Below are 14,916 nucleotides of genomic sequence, written 5' to 3'. Positions count from 1 at the left end.
TAACATTCCCCAAAGCCAGGAGCCTCTACCAGGCCTCCCACACGGGTGCAGAATCCCAAGGCTTTTGGCAGTCCTCCACCAGGGAGCAGGATGGGAAGCAGGTCCGCTGGAGTTAGAACCGGCTCCGATATGCGATCCTGCCGCAGTCAATCCCGTTCCAATCACATGTTCTCGTCCACTTGTGGAGGGCTGCCTTTACTGTTGCTCTGTAGTGAGGCTGCCCACGTGCAGGGGCTCCTCGGGCCGGCGGGGAGGTGGGATCAGGCTTTGCGCGCATCTTCGGAGGGTCTGTCAGGAGCGGGTGCAGCGGCATCCGCAGCCTGGAGGGGGAGCCCGGCGGGTCTCTGGGCTGCGGAGCAGGACGCTGCCGCTCGGTGAGTCACCTGTGGGGTCCCGTGTCTCGCACGCCGTGGGGAGATGAAGCACGGCCTGGCGCCCGAAGCCCCGGCGCGGCGGTGAAACAGCCGGCACGGGCGGGTGGAGGGAGACGCGTGCGCCGGCTGCCCCGCCCGGTCGCGGCTTCCGGCGGCGGCGGTGATGCGAGCGCGCGGCGCCGTGAGGGGCGGGCAGCCATGGCGCCGAGCCTGGCACTGTCCGGGCCGCGAGGTAAGCCTCCCCGTCGTCCCAGGCGTGGCCGGTTCGCAGCGGGCCCGCCCCGCGCTAACGGCGCTTTCCTTCCAGATCCCGTCTGACCGGCACACCATGCCCTTCGGCTTCCGGCGCCTCCTCCTGGCCGCCCTGCTGCTGCTGATTGTCTGGAGCCTCTTTGGGCCCTCGGGCTTCGGGGAGGAGCTGCTGAGCCTCTCCCTCGCGTCCCTGCTGCCCGCCCCTGCCTCGCCGGGGCCGCCCCTGCCCCTGCCCCGCCTCCTCATCCCCAACCCGGAGGCCTGCAGGGGTCCCGGAGCGCCTCCCTTCCTGCTAATCCTGGTGTGCACAGCACCGGAGAATCTCAACCAGAGAAATGCGATTCGCGCTTCGTGGGGCGGCGTGCGTGAGGCCCGGGGGCTCAGGGTGCGGACGCTCTTTCTGCTGGGGGAGCCCGGCTGGCCGCAGCCGGCCCGGGGCTCCCATGGGCACGACCTCGCATGGGAGTCGGCCACTCAGGGGGACATCCTGCAGGCAGCCTTCCGGGACTCCTACCGAAACCTCACCCTCAAGACCCTCAGCGGGCTTAACTGGGCCCACAAATACTGCTCCATGGCTCGCTACATCCTCAAAACTGATGATGATGTCTATGTTAATGTCCCTGAACTGGTCTCGGAGCTGGTCCAGCGAGGCCGATGGGAGAGGAGCATGCAGACCCAGGGACCAGCTGCCCATGGAGAGAAAAAGCGGGAGGACAGCCTGGCTTTGGGCGCCCAGGCAGTTCCTCTCCTGTACCTAGGTCGCGTGCACTGGAGGGTGAGCCCCTCACGGCTGCCAGGGGGCCGCCATCGAGTGTCTGAGGAGCAGTGGCCTCAGGCCTTGGGCCCCTTTCCACCCTATGCCTCTGGCACAGGCTACGTGCTGTCCGCTTCTGCCGTGCAGCTCATTCTGAAGGTGGCAGGCCGGACGCCTCCTCTCCCTCTGGAGGACGTCTTTGTGGGCGTAAGTGCTCGCCGAGGTGGCCTCGCCCCAACCCACTGTGTCAGGCTGGCTGGTGCTACCCGCTACCCACTGGACCGCTGCTGCTATGGGAAGTTTCTGCTGACGTCTCACAAGCTGGATGCCTGGGAGCTGGAGCAAGCCTGGAAGCTGGTGGGAGGCTTGGATGGGGAAAAGCTTGCACCCTTCTGCTCTTGGCTGGAGGGAATCCTGGGTATCGTGCGGTGTCGGGTCATGGCCTGGCTTCATTAGCTGAGGGGAGCTGGGACCACAGAAGCCAAGAGAGCAGCTGGAGCTCCTGAGCTAGCCCGAGGCGGGTGCCCTCGCTGGATGCAGCTGTTCATTTGCCTTCCTCACACTAGACCCTCAGCCTGCCACCAAAGACATAGAGGACACCTAGGGACCTGGCCTGCCAGCCCAAAGATGGTCTTTAGGGGAGAAAAAAAACAAACATGAGCTGTTTTCCAGTCAGGGCAGGAGAGGGGCACATGCCCCTCAATAAACTTGTCTCTTCACCTCTCCAAGTGCAGTGTGGTCTTCCCCAGCATGCTGGAACTCAGAGGCTGCCAGGCATGCTGGGTGGGGAGGACATCTGTAGGTACATGGGAAGAGGAGGGCCTTTCTAGGAAGGCGGCCACAGCGAAAAACAATGAGGGAGGTGGAGGCAGGCCCTGGGACCACTGTGTTCCTAGAGAAGCCCCATATGGGCAAGGTCTCCAGGATGATCCAGAAATTATCTTAAAAAAAAAAAAAAAATCACTTTCTTCTTTAATAACAACCCACCCCTGGAGCCAGCTGTCCTCTGTACTCCAACAAATGGTCATTTCCACACATTGTCAGCCACAATGGAGCCTGGCTCAGCGTGCAAATCTGTCTAGGGCAGATGGATGGGCCCCTGGGGACTTGGTCTTCTCTTGCTTCCGCTGCTTCTGCTGCTGCTTGAGACTCTGCCGGACCTTGTCCTGGGACAGGGGAAAAAAGGAAAAGTGTGGCTCAGTGAGTGGTGGGCTGGCAGGGAGAGGTGCCCCCAGGAGCCACAGTCCACCTCAGGTGCATTTACCCTGTGCTCCTGGTCCATGACCTTCTTCTTCCTCTTCACCAAGCTGGCTGTAGAGCTGCGGCCTTTCTGCTTGGCCTTTGGCTGGAAGGGAGCCTTGGCCTCAGGGTCATAGCCCTGAGGGAGGGGACAGAGTGAAATCCAGGCAGCTGGCAGGAACCACTCACCGAACCACACTTCAGTGGACAGGATGGGGGGGTGTTAGGGGCCTGCTCCTACCAGTCTCTCTATCCGCTCCTTCTTTTCCTGCTCCAAAGAGATGACATCAACTTCTGCCAGAGCTCGTGGGTCCAGACAGATGAGCTCTGCAGGTACCTGGGGATGTCAGAGACAGGATGCAGCTGAGCCCCACAGTTCCCAGCCCTGAGCCACACAGATACCTCCAGCAGAGAGCTTACCTTCTCCAGCAGGGCCTTCACCTCCCATTCCTGGCGCTGCTTCCGGCTCCTGTACGGGTTATTCTCCAGACCATCAAAGTTGGGCTCAGCAGCTCCTGAAGAGGGGGGTGTGCAGCTGTGAGGAAGAACTCGCCTACAGCTCCACCTACTGAGCCCCTTGCCCCTCACTGTCCCAGGGCCACCCCAGTTCCCCACTGCAGTTCAGCCACGTGCAGCCCTGCTGCCTGGCTCACTCACCAGGGACCAGCATGCTAGTGATGCCTCCACTGTGCCCCACGCCCAACACGTCTTCAAAGGGGCAGAACTGAAGTCCGTGGACATGGCCTGAGAGCCGGTGGGTGAGGTATGGCTGCTCCAGGGAGGGCAGGCTGGCCTTGCCCTGCCCTGACCAGATGTTGATGACATCACCCATTCCTGCAGCCAGCAGGCCTCGCTGGGAGAAGGCCAGGTGTCCTGCCCCCTGGGGCAGGGTTCGAGCACTCAGAGGCTGGAACGTTCCTCGTAGGTCAAAGATTTTCAGCTGGTGGTCGAGACCGGATGTGGCCATGTACCTGGGAGGGGAAGGGGAGTCGAGCTGTCAGGGTTTATCAAGCAGTCTAGACTTGCGGCCAAGTCTATACGGCACATCTGAACAGGGAGGAGACTTGCACTCACATTACTACTACCACCACGTTAAACATTGACGGTGTCCTCTCAGCCAAGCTTGTGCACTTTTCTTATGAAGATTTATTTACTTATTTGACAGAATCACAGAGGGAGATCGTCCATCCTCTGGTTCACTCCCCACAGAGCCAGTGAACCCAGGAACTCCCAACTGGGCTGGGTTGGGGGAGGGGAGCTAAGCACCTGTTATCACCAGCTGACTCCCATGTGCATTGGCAGGACACTGGATTGAAGCAGAGTAGCAAGGACTTACTAGACACTCCAGTGTAGGATTTGGGTGTCCCAAATGATGGCCTCAGCTGCTGCACCATGACACCCACCCCTCCGTGCTAAGTTTATTTCCCATCTGCTGATGCGGAGCCTGAAGCTGAGAAAGCAAGTCTAAACTAATGAATGTGCAGCTAGAATTCAATCCAGGCCTGGGCTTTCTGGTTTTTTTTAATATCTATTTTTATCTACTTGAAAGACTTGAGAAAGAATCTTCCATCTATATGTGGGTTCATGGCCCACAGGCCCACGCAGCCAAGGCTGTGTCAGGTGGAAGCCAGGAGCCCAGAAGAGGGGCAGGGTCAGTGAGCACTCAGGAGGAATCCTGCACTGCTTTAACTGTGCCCTTGAGGAGGTTGAAAGGTAACATGTTTGCAAAGGGCAGAGAGCTCCTTCACCTGTGCTATGAGCCCTGGTGGGAACTGAAGCATCTCATGAGCAGAGGCTCACCCACTGACGCAGCCCCACACAGCCCAGCTGGACACTTTGGACAAGCCAAGCTAACTAGGATCCCGCCTTGACCACAGAAAGACCACATGCAAGCCAGGAATTACTAAGGGCTCCTAGACACAAGGTCATAAGTGACCCAAGGACTAGCAGCACAGGCAGGCTCCTTGATCACCAACAAAGCTAGGGAAACACTCGGCCAGGAGCCCAGGCCACACCACCCTACTGAACTTGTGAGCAGTGTAGCATGCAGAATTCAATCCTTCTCCTGATGCAAGCTTCCAGAAAGCTCCTTGAGAAGATGTTGAGCTTCATATCTGGTGTCCCCCTGGCTTCTCTGCAAGTCACCCGGGAAGCTGGATAAGCAGGGATGGACCTAAGGGCCACAGCTACTGCACAAGACGTTGACCAGACCCGGGGCTTCAATGAACTAAGTGATTCAGGCTGAGGTGCATGAGTGGCTGATCCACGCAGCCTGTGGGACAAATGACAATGTAACACACTAGCCCACAGATGGCAGAAGGCCTGGAGCAGACCTCGCCACCTTGCTAGTGCCTGGTCAGTACTGACAGGGGGTATAAAAAGCAGAATCATATTTCTTGGCCCCAGAGCTACACAGGTGCACAGGACCAGGGGGTCCAAGCATCCCAAAGTCGGTGACCAACCTTTCAAGGTGCACTATCTTAGGACTTCAACACAATTTAAAAAGAGCAATGCCAACATCCCATATGCACACCAGTTCAAATTCCAGCTGCTCTACTTCCTATCAAGCTTCTCATTAAAGCACTGGGAAAAACAATGCAAGATGGCCCAAGTCCTTGGGCTTCTGGCACCCAAGTGAGAGACCGGAAAAAGTTCCTGGCTTTGGCTTAGCTCAGCCCTAGCCACTATAGCCACTTGGGAAGTGAACCACTGGATGAAGACCTCTTCCATATTTAGAAGTAAATAAACACTCTATATCTAATAAATCGAAGATTCCTGGGCAGCCATGTAAGAGGACAGCAGCTGACAGCAAAGATCATCGGACAACCACCCCTGAGACATACTAGGAAGAGCTAGATGCTGCAAACTGGCTATGGTGCTCACGCCCAGAGGAGAGGCTAAGCAGGAAAAGCAGCAGGCATGGCAGGGACCCCTAAAGAAAAGCAGTAGGAATTTCAGAGGTGCTCATTAGTAGTCAGGAAGTGCTCCCCCAAAGCAAATATCACTGCTTGGGTACCTGGAAAATACTCAGCAAACAGAGCTGAGATTCCTGCTCTTCCTGAGAGCTGAAGAACATGGGATCCCTGGAGCCAGCTAAAGCAGCCACATTCTCAGAGAAACTGGGGGAACAGGGCAGGTGCAGAAGTTATGGGAGGAGGGCGACCATCCAGGACTGGACAAGTTACATCTGGGACCTCAGCTAACAACTGTGCAGGAGCGGGATATTTAGCCTAGCAGTAAAGATGCTCACATCCCAAACTGGAGTGCTTGGGCTGAACTCCTGGCTCTGCTTCCTAACTCAAGCTTCCGGCCAGACCCTGTGTAGCAGCGGTGATGGCTCAGGAAGATGGGATCCTGCTGCCCGTGGAGAAATCTGTATTGAGTTCTCAGCTCCCAGTTTGACAACAGTCAGATCTAGTCATGGAGAGTATTTGGGGAGTGAACCAGTGGAGGTGCATATGATCTTAATCTTTCTCTAAAGTAAATAAGTAATAATGCACTTTAAAAAAAAGTAGCAGACTTTTTTGTCATATAGGGTAATCCTCTGCCAGCGGCTTTGGCATGCCATATGGCCCAGTTCAAGTCCCAGCTTCTCCACTTCTGATCCAATTCCCTAGTAATGGCCTGGAAAGCAGTGGAGGATGGCCCAGATCCGTGGGCTCCTGCAGCCACATGGGAAACAAAGAAGCCCCGGGCTTTGGATCAATTCAGTTCTGACCATTACAGACATCTGGGAAGTGAAACAATAGACAAAAAAAAAATTTTTTTTAAGACTTTTTTATTTTTATTACAAAGTAAGATGTACAGAAAGGAGGAGAGACAGAGAGGAAGATCCTCCGTCCGATGATTCACTCCCCAAGTGACCACAACGGCCAGTGCTGCGCCGATCTGAAGCCGGGAACCAGGAACCTCTTCCGGGTCTCCGATGTGGGTGCAGGGTCCCAAGGCTTTGGGCCGTCCTTGATTGCTTTCCTAGACCACAAGCAGGGAGCTGGATGGGAAGTGGAGCTGCCGGGATTAGAACTGGCGCCCATATGGGATCCCGCGGAGTTCAAGGCGAGGACTTTAGCCGCTAGGCCACGCCGCCAGGCCCAATAGACGAAAAAATTTCTGTCTCTTCTCTATATATACCTGCCTTTCCAATAAAAATAAATACATCTGGGGCCCGGCGCCGTGGCCTAGCGGCTAAAGTCCTCGCCTTGAACTCCGCGGGATCCCATATGGGCGCCAGTTCTAATCCCGGCAGCCCCACTTCCCACCCAGCTCCCTACTTGTGGCCTGGGAAAGCATTCTAGGGCGGCCCAAAGCCTTGGAACCCTGCACCCACATCGGAGACCCGGAAGAGGCTCCTGGCTCCTGATTGGCTCAGCACCGGCCGTTGTGGTCACTTGCGGAGTGAATCATCGGACGGAAGATATTTCTATCTCTCCTCCTCTATATATATCTGACTTTGCAATAAAAATAAATAAATCTTTTTAAAAAATAAAAAATAAGTACATCTGGAAAAAAAAAGAGTAGAAAGTAGCTGGATAACCTTGCCAATCATTGCCATAAATTAAGGCCACCTGTTCTGGTAAAAAAGCATAACTGGAAGAATACACCAGGGCAGCCTCATTTTCCCCGCACCTCACAATGAAAGCAGCCTGACCCCCCCGGAACAAGAAGAAATAGCAAGTTTAGAAGTAATGAGTTCACCCAATTTTCCCTAAACCTTGATCCTTCCCACCCTGATCAAACATGTAATCATTACTAAAAACAAAATTTTAAAAATAATGAAATAAAGAAAGCAGGTTGAAGCAGACACACTCCGCATGCCTGAGAGGTGAAAGGACTGAGCAGAACAAGCCGACCCAAATAGCAGTGGCCAATGCAGACCGTCTCTCAGGCACAGAAGCCAAAGTAGGTGCCCCAGCCAGATCTGCAGAGCTTAGTGGAGAGGCAGTGACTGACAGCTCCCACCTGCTGCTTCTCTCCCTAAATGCCACCAATGGCCAGGGATGGGCCAGGCTGAAGCCAGGAGCCGAGAACCCAATCCAGGTCTTCCACATGGGGTCCAGGCATCCACGTACTTAGGCCATCACCTGCAGCCTCTCTGGGTGCACACCAGTTGGAAATGGAAGCGCAGCCGAGACTCAAAGCCAGGAACTTGGGTCTGGGATGCAGACAATTCTGCTCATCTGCTCTCCAAATACTTAAAATAGCTAGAGCTAAACAAGGTTGGAACCAGGCACAAAATCCTGATCTTCCAGCTGGCAGAGCGCCAAGTACACGAGCTGCTTCACATTAGCAGGATGCTGGCCCTGGGAGAGCAGAGTGGGATGTGAATACAGGGATTGAATACAGGAGGTGGGCAGGCCAGATGATGCCAACCACCAGGCCAAACAGCCCCACAATCACCCTCCATGATGAGGACTGTGATCTTGGCATTCATTAGTTGTAAGTCACATGCTAAAGCTCATTTGCCTTAGCCGCCTTTAATGTCTACAACAATTTTATTGAGGTTTTTGACCAAAGCAGTTTACTCTCCCAGCTGTCTCAACAGCCAAAGCCGGAGCAGGCTGAAGCCAGGAGCTAGGCATTCGCTCTAGGTCCCCCTTCATTAGTCGCTTTCCCGTGTGCACTACAGGAAGTTGATCAGAGTCAGCAGCACAGACTCACACCAGCACAATACAGGATGCGGCTTCAGAAACAACGGTTTTGTCCTGCTGTGCTGCAATATCAGCCCCAACTTTTTTTTTTTAAGTTTTAATCTGGTAAAAGAGAAACAAAACATTTTAAGATATGAAAATTATATTCCGGGCCCAGCGTGGTAATCTAGTGGCTAAATTCCTTGTCTCACACACGCCAGGATCCCATATGGGTGCCAGTTTGTGTCCTGGTGGCCCCACTTCCCATCCAGCTCCCTGCTTGTGGCCTGGGAAAGCAGTGGAGGACAGGCCGAAGCCTTGGGACCCTGCATCTGCACAGGAGACACGGAAGAAGCTCTTGGTTTCAGATCAGCTCAGTTCCGGCTGTTATGGCCACTTGGGGAGTGAACCAGCAGAGAGATCTTTTTTTGTCTCTCCTTTCTATAAATCTGTCTTTCTAATAAAAAATAAATCTTAAAGAAAAGAAACATGGGGGCTAGCATTATAACACAAAGTCAGGCCACCACCACCATGCAACATGTACATGGGCACTGAATTGAGTCCCAGCTGCTCCACTTCTAAGCTCCCTGCTAATGTACCTGGGAAAGTAGTAGAAAATGGCCCAAGTCCTTGTGCCCCTGAGGGAGACCTGGATGGAGTTCTAGGCTCCTGGCTTTGGTCTGGCCCAACCCTGACAGTTGTAACCATCAGACGAGTGAGCCAGTGGATGGAAAATCCCTGTTTCTGCCTTTCTTTGTCACTCAGATGATAAATCTTCACAAAAGATGAAGTCTCTGTAGTGATCAGCATTAACAGAAAAGCAGTCATAATCAACTTTCATAATCTGCAACACTAACATTGAACCTCAGTTAAGCAAATGTTACCCAGAGAGAGTAACTCAGTTCTTCCCACTAACAGACCTTTATTACCTTTAAGACTCTGCAGTAGTCCCCACTTGGGAAACCTGCATCCAATCCTGAAGTGCCTGGTTCAAGTTCTAGCTCCCCCCCCCTCCAACCCAGCCTCCTAATGTGCACCTGGGGAAACAGCAACGATGGCTAAATGCCTGGATCCCCAACACCCTTGTGAGAGACCTGGATGGAATTCCTGGTGCCTGGCTTCCACCTGTTACAGTCACTTAGGGTGGGAAACCAGTAGATGAAAAAATCTCTTTCCCTTTTTCTCCATTGCTCTGCCTTTCAACTAAGTTAATAAATCTTAGGAAAAAAAATATTTTGTAAAAGTTTAAATTTTCTCTCTTTTGATTTAAGTACATGTAAGTGCTAGTAATGTGGCACAGTGGGTAAAACCACCAACTGCAATGGTACAATCCCATACAGGAACCGGCTCAAGTCCCGGCTGTTCTACTTCTACCATCCTGCTTATGCAACCAGGCAAACAGCAGAAGATATCCCAAGTGTTTGGAGGCTTGCCACCCACTTGAGGGATCTACATCAAGCTCCTGGCTTCAGCCTAGCTCAGTCCCAGTTGTTATAACCATTTGGGCAGTAAAGATTTCTCTCTCTCTTGGGGCCCGGATTGTGTCTGGCTGTTCCATTCTTGTAGGCTAGGAAAGCAGCGGAGGACGGCCCAAAGCCCTGGGACCCTGCGCCCAAGTGGGAGGCCTGGAAGAAGCTCCTGGCTTCAGATCAGCTCAGCGCCAGTCACTGCAGCCATTTGGGCAGTAAACGCAGGGCAACACAGAGGCATAGCAGGCTGCTGCTCTGCCTGTAGCACCAGCATCCCGTATGGGCGCCAGATCACATCTCGGTTGCTCCACTCCAATCTAGCTCTCTGCTTATAGCCTGGGAAAGCAGTGGAGAATGGCCCAAGTGCTTGCGGCCCTGCACCCACACGAGACCCAGAAGTTTCTGGGTCCTATGGAGCATTTGGGGAATGAACCAGCAGATGGAAAACCTGTCTCTCCTCTTTCTGTAAAAATCTGCCTGTCAACTAATATATATATATCTTATCAAAAACAAATAAATAAATAAAAGTGCTACACAATATCCCTGACTTTGCCTCCTGGCTAGCGAAGTCGAAAATATTTACCATCTGCCTCTTCAAAGAAGAGCTTCCGGTCCTTGGGGCAGGGTGGGGCACCATGTAGTATGCCACACTTGCATGTGCCACGAGGCAGGCACACCAGGATGTCAGCCCAGGTGACCTGGCCACCCGTCTGTGCTACCAAAGGTACTCTGCCTGTCCTATCCTGCAGCTGTGACACCAACACCTCACTGGGTGACTTACGTGCCTGTAGCATCTACTGCCACAGCCCGGACACCACCACGGTGACACAGCATCTTCACCAGCGGCTCCTTTACGGCAGGGCTCCACAATGACACGGTCCCTGCGGGTGAGGAACTGAAGTCACTAACACAAACCTGTGCCTGTGGGAGAAGGAGGCCCTCCAATCTTCGAGCGGGCCAAGTTCAAGGGGAATGTGAAGGGACTCACAAGATACAGGCTGGCCTGGGTCAGGACCGAGCCAGGGACTGACCATTGCTGTGTCCAAGGTGGATGACGGCGTTGTAAGGGTTTTGTGTCATGACACTGAGCCGCCCAGCACGCGCATTCAGAGCAGCCACAATCTTCCCCACCGACACATCCAGGTAGGTCAGGAAGCCAGTCTCTGACTGAAACAGAGAGACGGGCCCTGGTGGTCCTCACACCCCTCTTCGAGGATCTCCCCGGGGGCACCCCCTGTGCCCACCCTCACGGCCCCTTACAGCTGTAGCCAGGAGGAAATGGAAGGGCAGGAACTCGAGCCGCGTCACGCGGTCACAGCGGCGGACGCAGTGAAGCTCGATGCCTTGGTTGTCATAGATGTGCAGCCAGCGGTTCTGCGCGACAGCAAGCAGAGCCTCAGAATGCAGAAACCTTGGGGCAGAGGAAGAATGGCTCCGTGGAAAACAGCACCCTGGGCTGTAACGCCCCCAACACACCAGCCCTGCCCAGCGACAGACAGTCCACTAACCGGATGTCCTGCACTGCCTCCATGACATTGATCTCACACATGAGTTTCTTCGTCACCCAGTCAAGGGCAGCCACGTGACCCCGGCGCCCTCCTAAAGCCAGGTGTCTGTTAACAGTGAGGAATGAGCTGAACGTTAGTACAGGGAATAGCCCGACTCAACACGAGGTTTGCCCCATCCCGGTAAGAGGAGGCAAGTGACTGCACACGCTCACCCCCACACCCAAGCACACAGGCCTTCCTTCCCCTCACCCACACCCCAACATCTGCTGCCTGAGGACGAGGTGGGCCTGGCTGAAGGGTAAGAAAACAGGAGCACATCTTGGTCGAGAAGACTGAATTCCACCTCACCTCCCAGTGCGAGAGTAATTCAGTCGGTAGGGCCCAAACTGCCACAGATTCAAGTCAAAGTGCTGGCGAACGGGGATTGGAAAGAAAAGCAAAATCAGGAAGCAGTTAGGTCCCCTGCATGTCTGTTCAGAGCACTTGGCTTTCACTCCCAGCTCCACTCCTGACTCCAGCTTCCTGTCAGGCAGACCCTGAGAGGCAGCAATCAGGCTGAAGTCATAGGGTTCCCGCATGGGACTCCCTGTTGGGGATACCTCCAATCTCACCCCCGCCCAGCCCCAGGGCTCATGGGCCTGTGTCGAATGACACAGCAATGGAGTTTCTGCTTGTTTTCTCTCTTAGTGTCTGCCTTTCACATAAATGAGAACCAGTAAGCGGGTGCCCTTCCATAGCTGCCTCCACGCTCTTTGTCCTCTCCCCCTGCACCACCCACCAATGCCAGGGCCTCTTTCCCTCCTCAGCCTCACCTTGGCTGCACTGGCAATGTCCACGGCCTCCACGATGTCTGCCTGGCGGATCTTCGCTGTGTCTTCCCCATCCTCACCTTCCAGAAACCTGGGAGCAAGGGTTTAGGACTGAGGTGGGAAAAGCACCACGAAAACAAGCACGGGCAATCCCACAGAGCAGAACCTGGCAAGGTCCCAACGCGGGTCTGCTCACCCCGGTTCCTCCGCCAGCAGCAGCTCAGAGCGGGCAGCTTTGGTACTGGTCTCCTCTTCCTCAGCCTCGGCGGCCTCAAGTCGGCCTCGGGTCTTGGACTTGGGGCGCGGGAGCTATAACGTTGTTGGGAGACGGCCAGATGGGATCAAGGCAGAGCTCCCTGACCAGGACCCCATGCACGTCTCCCCAGGGACTCCCAGCCTCCAGCCCCTAGCCACTGCCCCAGCTGTCTCACCGGTTTAGCTTTGTCAATGCGACGGAACTTCCGGGACGTCTCCACAGGGACCGGGGCGGGACCTGGGAACGGGTCCTGGGCCTGGGGCCGAGAGCAGGCAACTAGCACATGGCTTCGAGTGGACCCCAAGCCTTCCACCCGCCGCCGCCGCCACCCTGGCAGGTGCAGGGCTCACCCCAGACAGGCTCCGCTGGGGCTCCGGCTTCTTCAGTCCCCGAGATTTTTTCGCGGAGACCCGGGACTTCTTGGGGATGTGAGCGTTCTTCGGTCTCCGGGGACGGGGATCCCGATTCCGCTTCTTGCTAGGAGGAGGTCCCGGAGAGGCCCCCGTGGCGCTCGGGGTGGTCTCCTCTTCCCAGTACCGCCGCGGTCTCTACGAGCAAACCAGGAGCCCCAGTACTCCGCGGCCCTCGTCCCGCCCTCGGACCCCACAGCTAAGACACCTCCCTTCTCGCCCACGGAGGCCTGTACCTTCCTCTTGGTCTGCAGTTTGCCCTTCTTGGGTGGGGCTTTCTTAGCGGGCTTGGGGGCTGTCTCCATCTCGGCCATCAGAAACACGACCCACGTGCAAAACTTTCCTTCGGTTGTCCCACGGGTCGCGTCGAAACTCCCGGAAGTCCTCTGTCCCACTTCAGCCAATCAGCGCCGTACCAGGTCTGAAGTCTGGTAGACGCCATCTTGAGTGAGAGCACGCTTCCTCTGAAGGGGCGGGGACTTGCCTAGGCATCGCCCTCCGGCTCAGCAGCGTTTCCCCGACAAACGTAAAAGACATAGCATATCCGGAGCAGAAGCCGAGTAACAGTGTAGCCCTTTTCCGGATTTGTCCAGGCATTTCAGCCGAATGCCACTTAGGGCAAAAAAAACTACATTTCCCGAAAGGCCATCAGAAGGCAGCCTCCGGCTCGGTCCTTCCCAGCATTCCTGTTTACTTCCGGGTGTGTTAATACAGCGGGGAGAACGTGAGCTTCGATTAAAGAGGGATTTTATCTGTCGTCGCCCTCCATCCCCCAGGGTCAGGTAGATTAGACATCCCGGACAGAGAGACGCTGCGGTACCCCCAAGGAGCTGCCTCTTGTCAAGAGGACTGCCGGGTCCTAGGCCGGATTGGAAAGAGGGCTCGGCACCTTGCCGGGGGTGAGAGCCAGCGAGCTGCTCCCGCCCCTCTAGGGCTTGCCTCCCCACCATGGCCGAGCTGATCCAGAAGAAGCTGCAGGGAGAAGTGGAGAAGTACCAACAGCTACAGAAGGGTAAGGGGGCAGGGTCCCAAGCCACTCTCGACCCTCGGCTTCGCCAGGGCTCCGCAGCCGCCCTCCTGCACCGGGGCCGCGGGAGCCGGCGGCGCTCATCCTGTCCCTCTTCCCTTCCCCAGACTTGAGTAAATCCATGTCAGGGAGACAGAAGCTGGAAGCACAGTTAACAGAAAACAACATAGTGAAGGAGGTGAGGTTAACTGGGCGTGGTGGGGGTGAGGAGGGACCTGCGCCGCTGCCCTGGTCCTTTTTTTTTTTTTTTTTTTTTTTGATTCATTAATTACATTGTATTATGTGACACAGTTTCATAGGTGCTTGGATTCTCCCCACCCCTCCCCAAACCCTCTCACCATGGTGGATTCCTCCACCTTGTTGCATAACCATAGTTCAAGTTCAGTTGAGCGCTGCCCTGGTTCTGATCAGGTGTGTCCTCCCCTCTCCCCAACCAGGAACTGGCTCTACTGGATGGATCCAACGTGGTCTTCAAACTTCTGGGCCCCGTGCTGGTTAAGCAGGAGCTGGGGGAGGCGCGGGCCACCGTGGGCAAGAGGCTGGACTACATCACTGCTGAAATGTGAGTCCAGGGTCCCCACCCCCTGCCACTGCACTAGCCTCCCTTATTTTCTTTTCAGTACCCTAAGGCCCGCCAATTGCTCCCTCTCTCCTGCTGTGTCTCCTCTGCCCCCTCCACAGTAAGCGATACGAATCCCAGCTCCGGGACCTGGAGCGGCAGTCGGAGCAGCAGAGGGAAACCCTTGCCCAGCTGCAGCAGGAGTTCCAGCGGGCCCAGGCAGCAAAGGCAGGAGCACCTGGGAAAGCCTGACTTCATGGGGTGGGGTGGGGGTAACTCTAGGGTCTGGACTATAATAGCTAATAAAATGTGAGAATGCCTGGCTCCAATTTCTAACCGGCCACTTGTGTGCTACTGTCTCCGCTCATCCCCCTGGCCTCTCCCTATATGTACACCACCCACGTTTCCCCCTCAAACCATGTCCTAGCAGCGGGAATCTCTAAGGGGTGCTGCTTCTTTCTTGAACCCAAACACTAAAATATCTCCAAGCTTTCTTCCTAAAAGGCAGGAGTTTTTAGGAAGCAGGACATTTGCAGTCTAGCATATTGTTGGGAGTGGCAGCTAATGAAGAACTCAAAATTCTCTAAAAACTCAGGAGGCAGTGGGATTCCATTCTGCGCTGTGCCTGTCAG

General features: G+C 55.2%; 3 protein-coding genes across 4 annotated transcripts; 2 read left to right on the top strand and 1 right to left on the bottom strand.

The window, feature by feature from the left end:
- Positions 1-312: 312 nt before the first annotated feature.
- On the top strand, positions 313-2,034 carry B3GALT4 (beta-1,3-galactosyltransferase 4). Of its 2 annotated transcripts, none has more exons than XM_004590265.2 (2): positions 313-374; positions 682-2,034. In XM_004590265.2, exon 2 carries the CDS (start codon positions 703-705, stop codon positions 1,834-1,836), a length of 1,134 nt encoding a protein of 377 aa, XP_004590322.2. In that variant the 5' UTR covers positions 313-374; positions 682-702; the 3' UTR covers positions 1,837-2,034. The 2 variants fall into 2 exon arrangements, with proteins under 2 accessions (XP_004590322.2, XP_058520605.1); XM_058664622.1 differs by lacking the exon at positions 313-374 and adding an exon at positions 509-606.
- Positions 2,035-2,329: 295 nt separating this feature from the next.
- On the bottom strand, positions 2,330-13,094 carry WDR46 (WD repeat domain 46). Its single transcript, XM_012928490.3, has 15 exons — positions 12,935-13,094; positions 12,639-12,836; positions 12,464-12,544; positions 12,229-12,341; positions 12,036-12,123; positions 11,572-11,633; positions 11,224-11,328; positions 10,976-11,126; positions 10,747-10,882; positions 10,497-10,596; positions 3,277-3,590; positions 3,040-3,134; positions 2,861-2,956; positions 2,645-2,758; positions 2,330-2,546 (listed from the first exon to the last, which is right to left on the bottom strand). Exons 1-15 carry the CDS (start codon positions 13,010-13,012, stop codon positions 2,442-2,444), a joined length of 1,836 nt encoding a protein of 611 aa, XP_012783944.2. The 5' UTR covers positions 13,013-13,094; the 3' UTR covers positions 2,330-2,441.
- Positions 13,095-13,207: 113 nt separating this feature from the next.
- Positions 13,208-14,756, top strand: PFDN6 (prefoldin subunit 6). Its single transcript, XM_058664639.1, has 4 exons — positions 13,208-13,710; positions 13,833-13,903; positions 14,163-14,287; positions 14,407-14,756. The coding sequence occupies exons 1-4, from the start codon at positions 13,647-13,649 to the stop codon at positions 14,534-14,536; spliced, it is 390 nt and encodes a 129-aa protein (XP_058520622.1). The 5' UTR covers positions 13,208-13,646; the 3' UTR covers positions 14,537-14,756.
- Positions 14,757-14,916: the final 160 nt, after the last annotated feature.

The sequence above is a fragment of the Ochotona princeps genome, chromosome 1 (assembly GCF_030435755.1).
Source record: "Ochotona princeps isolate mOchPri1 chromosome 1, mOchPri1.hap1, whole genome shotgun sequence".
Taxonomy (NCBI): Eukaryota; Metazoa; Chordata; class Mammalia; order Lagomorpha; family Ochotonidae; genus Ochotona; species Ochotona princeps.
The sequence above is the reverse complement of the archived record's forward strand: the minus strand, read 5'-3'. Positions and strand labels throughout refer to the sequence as shown.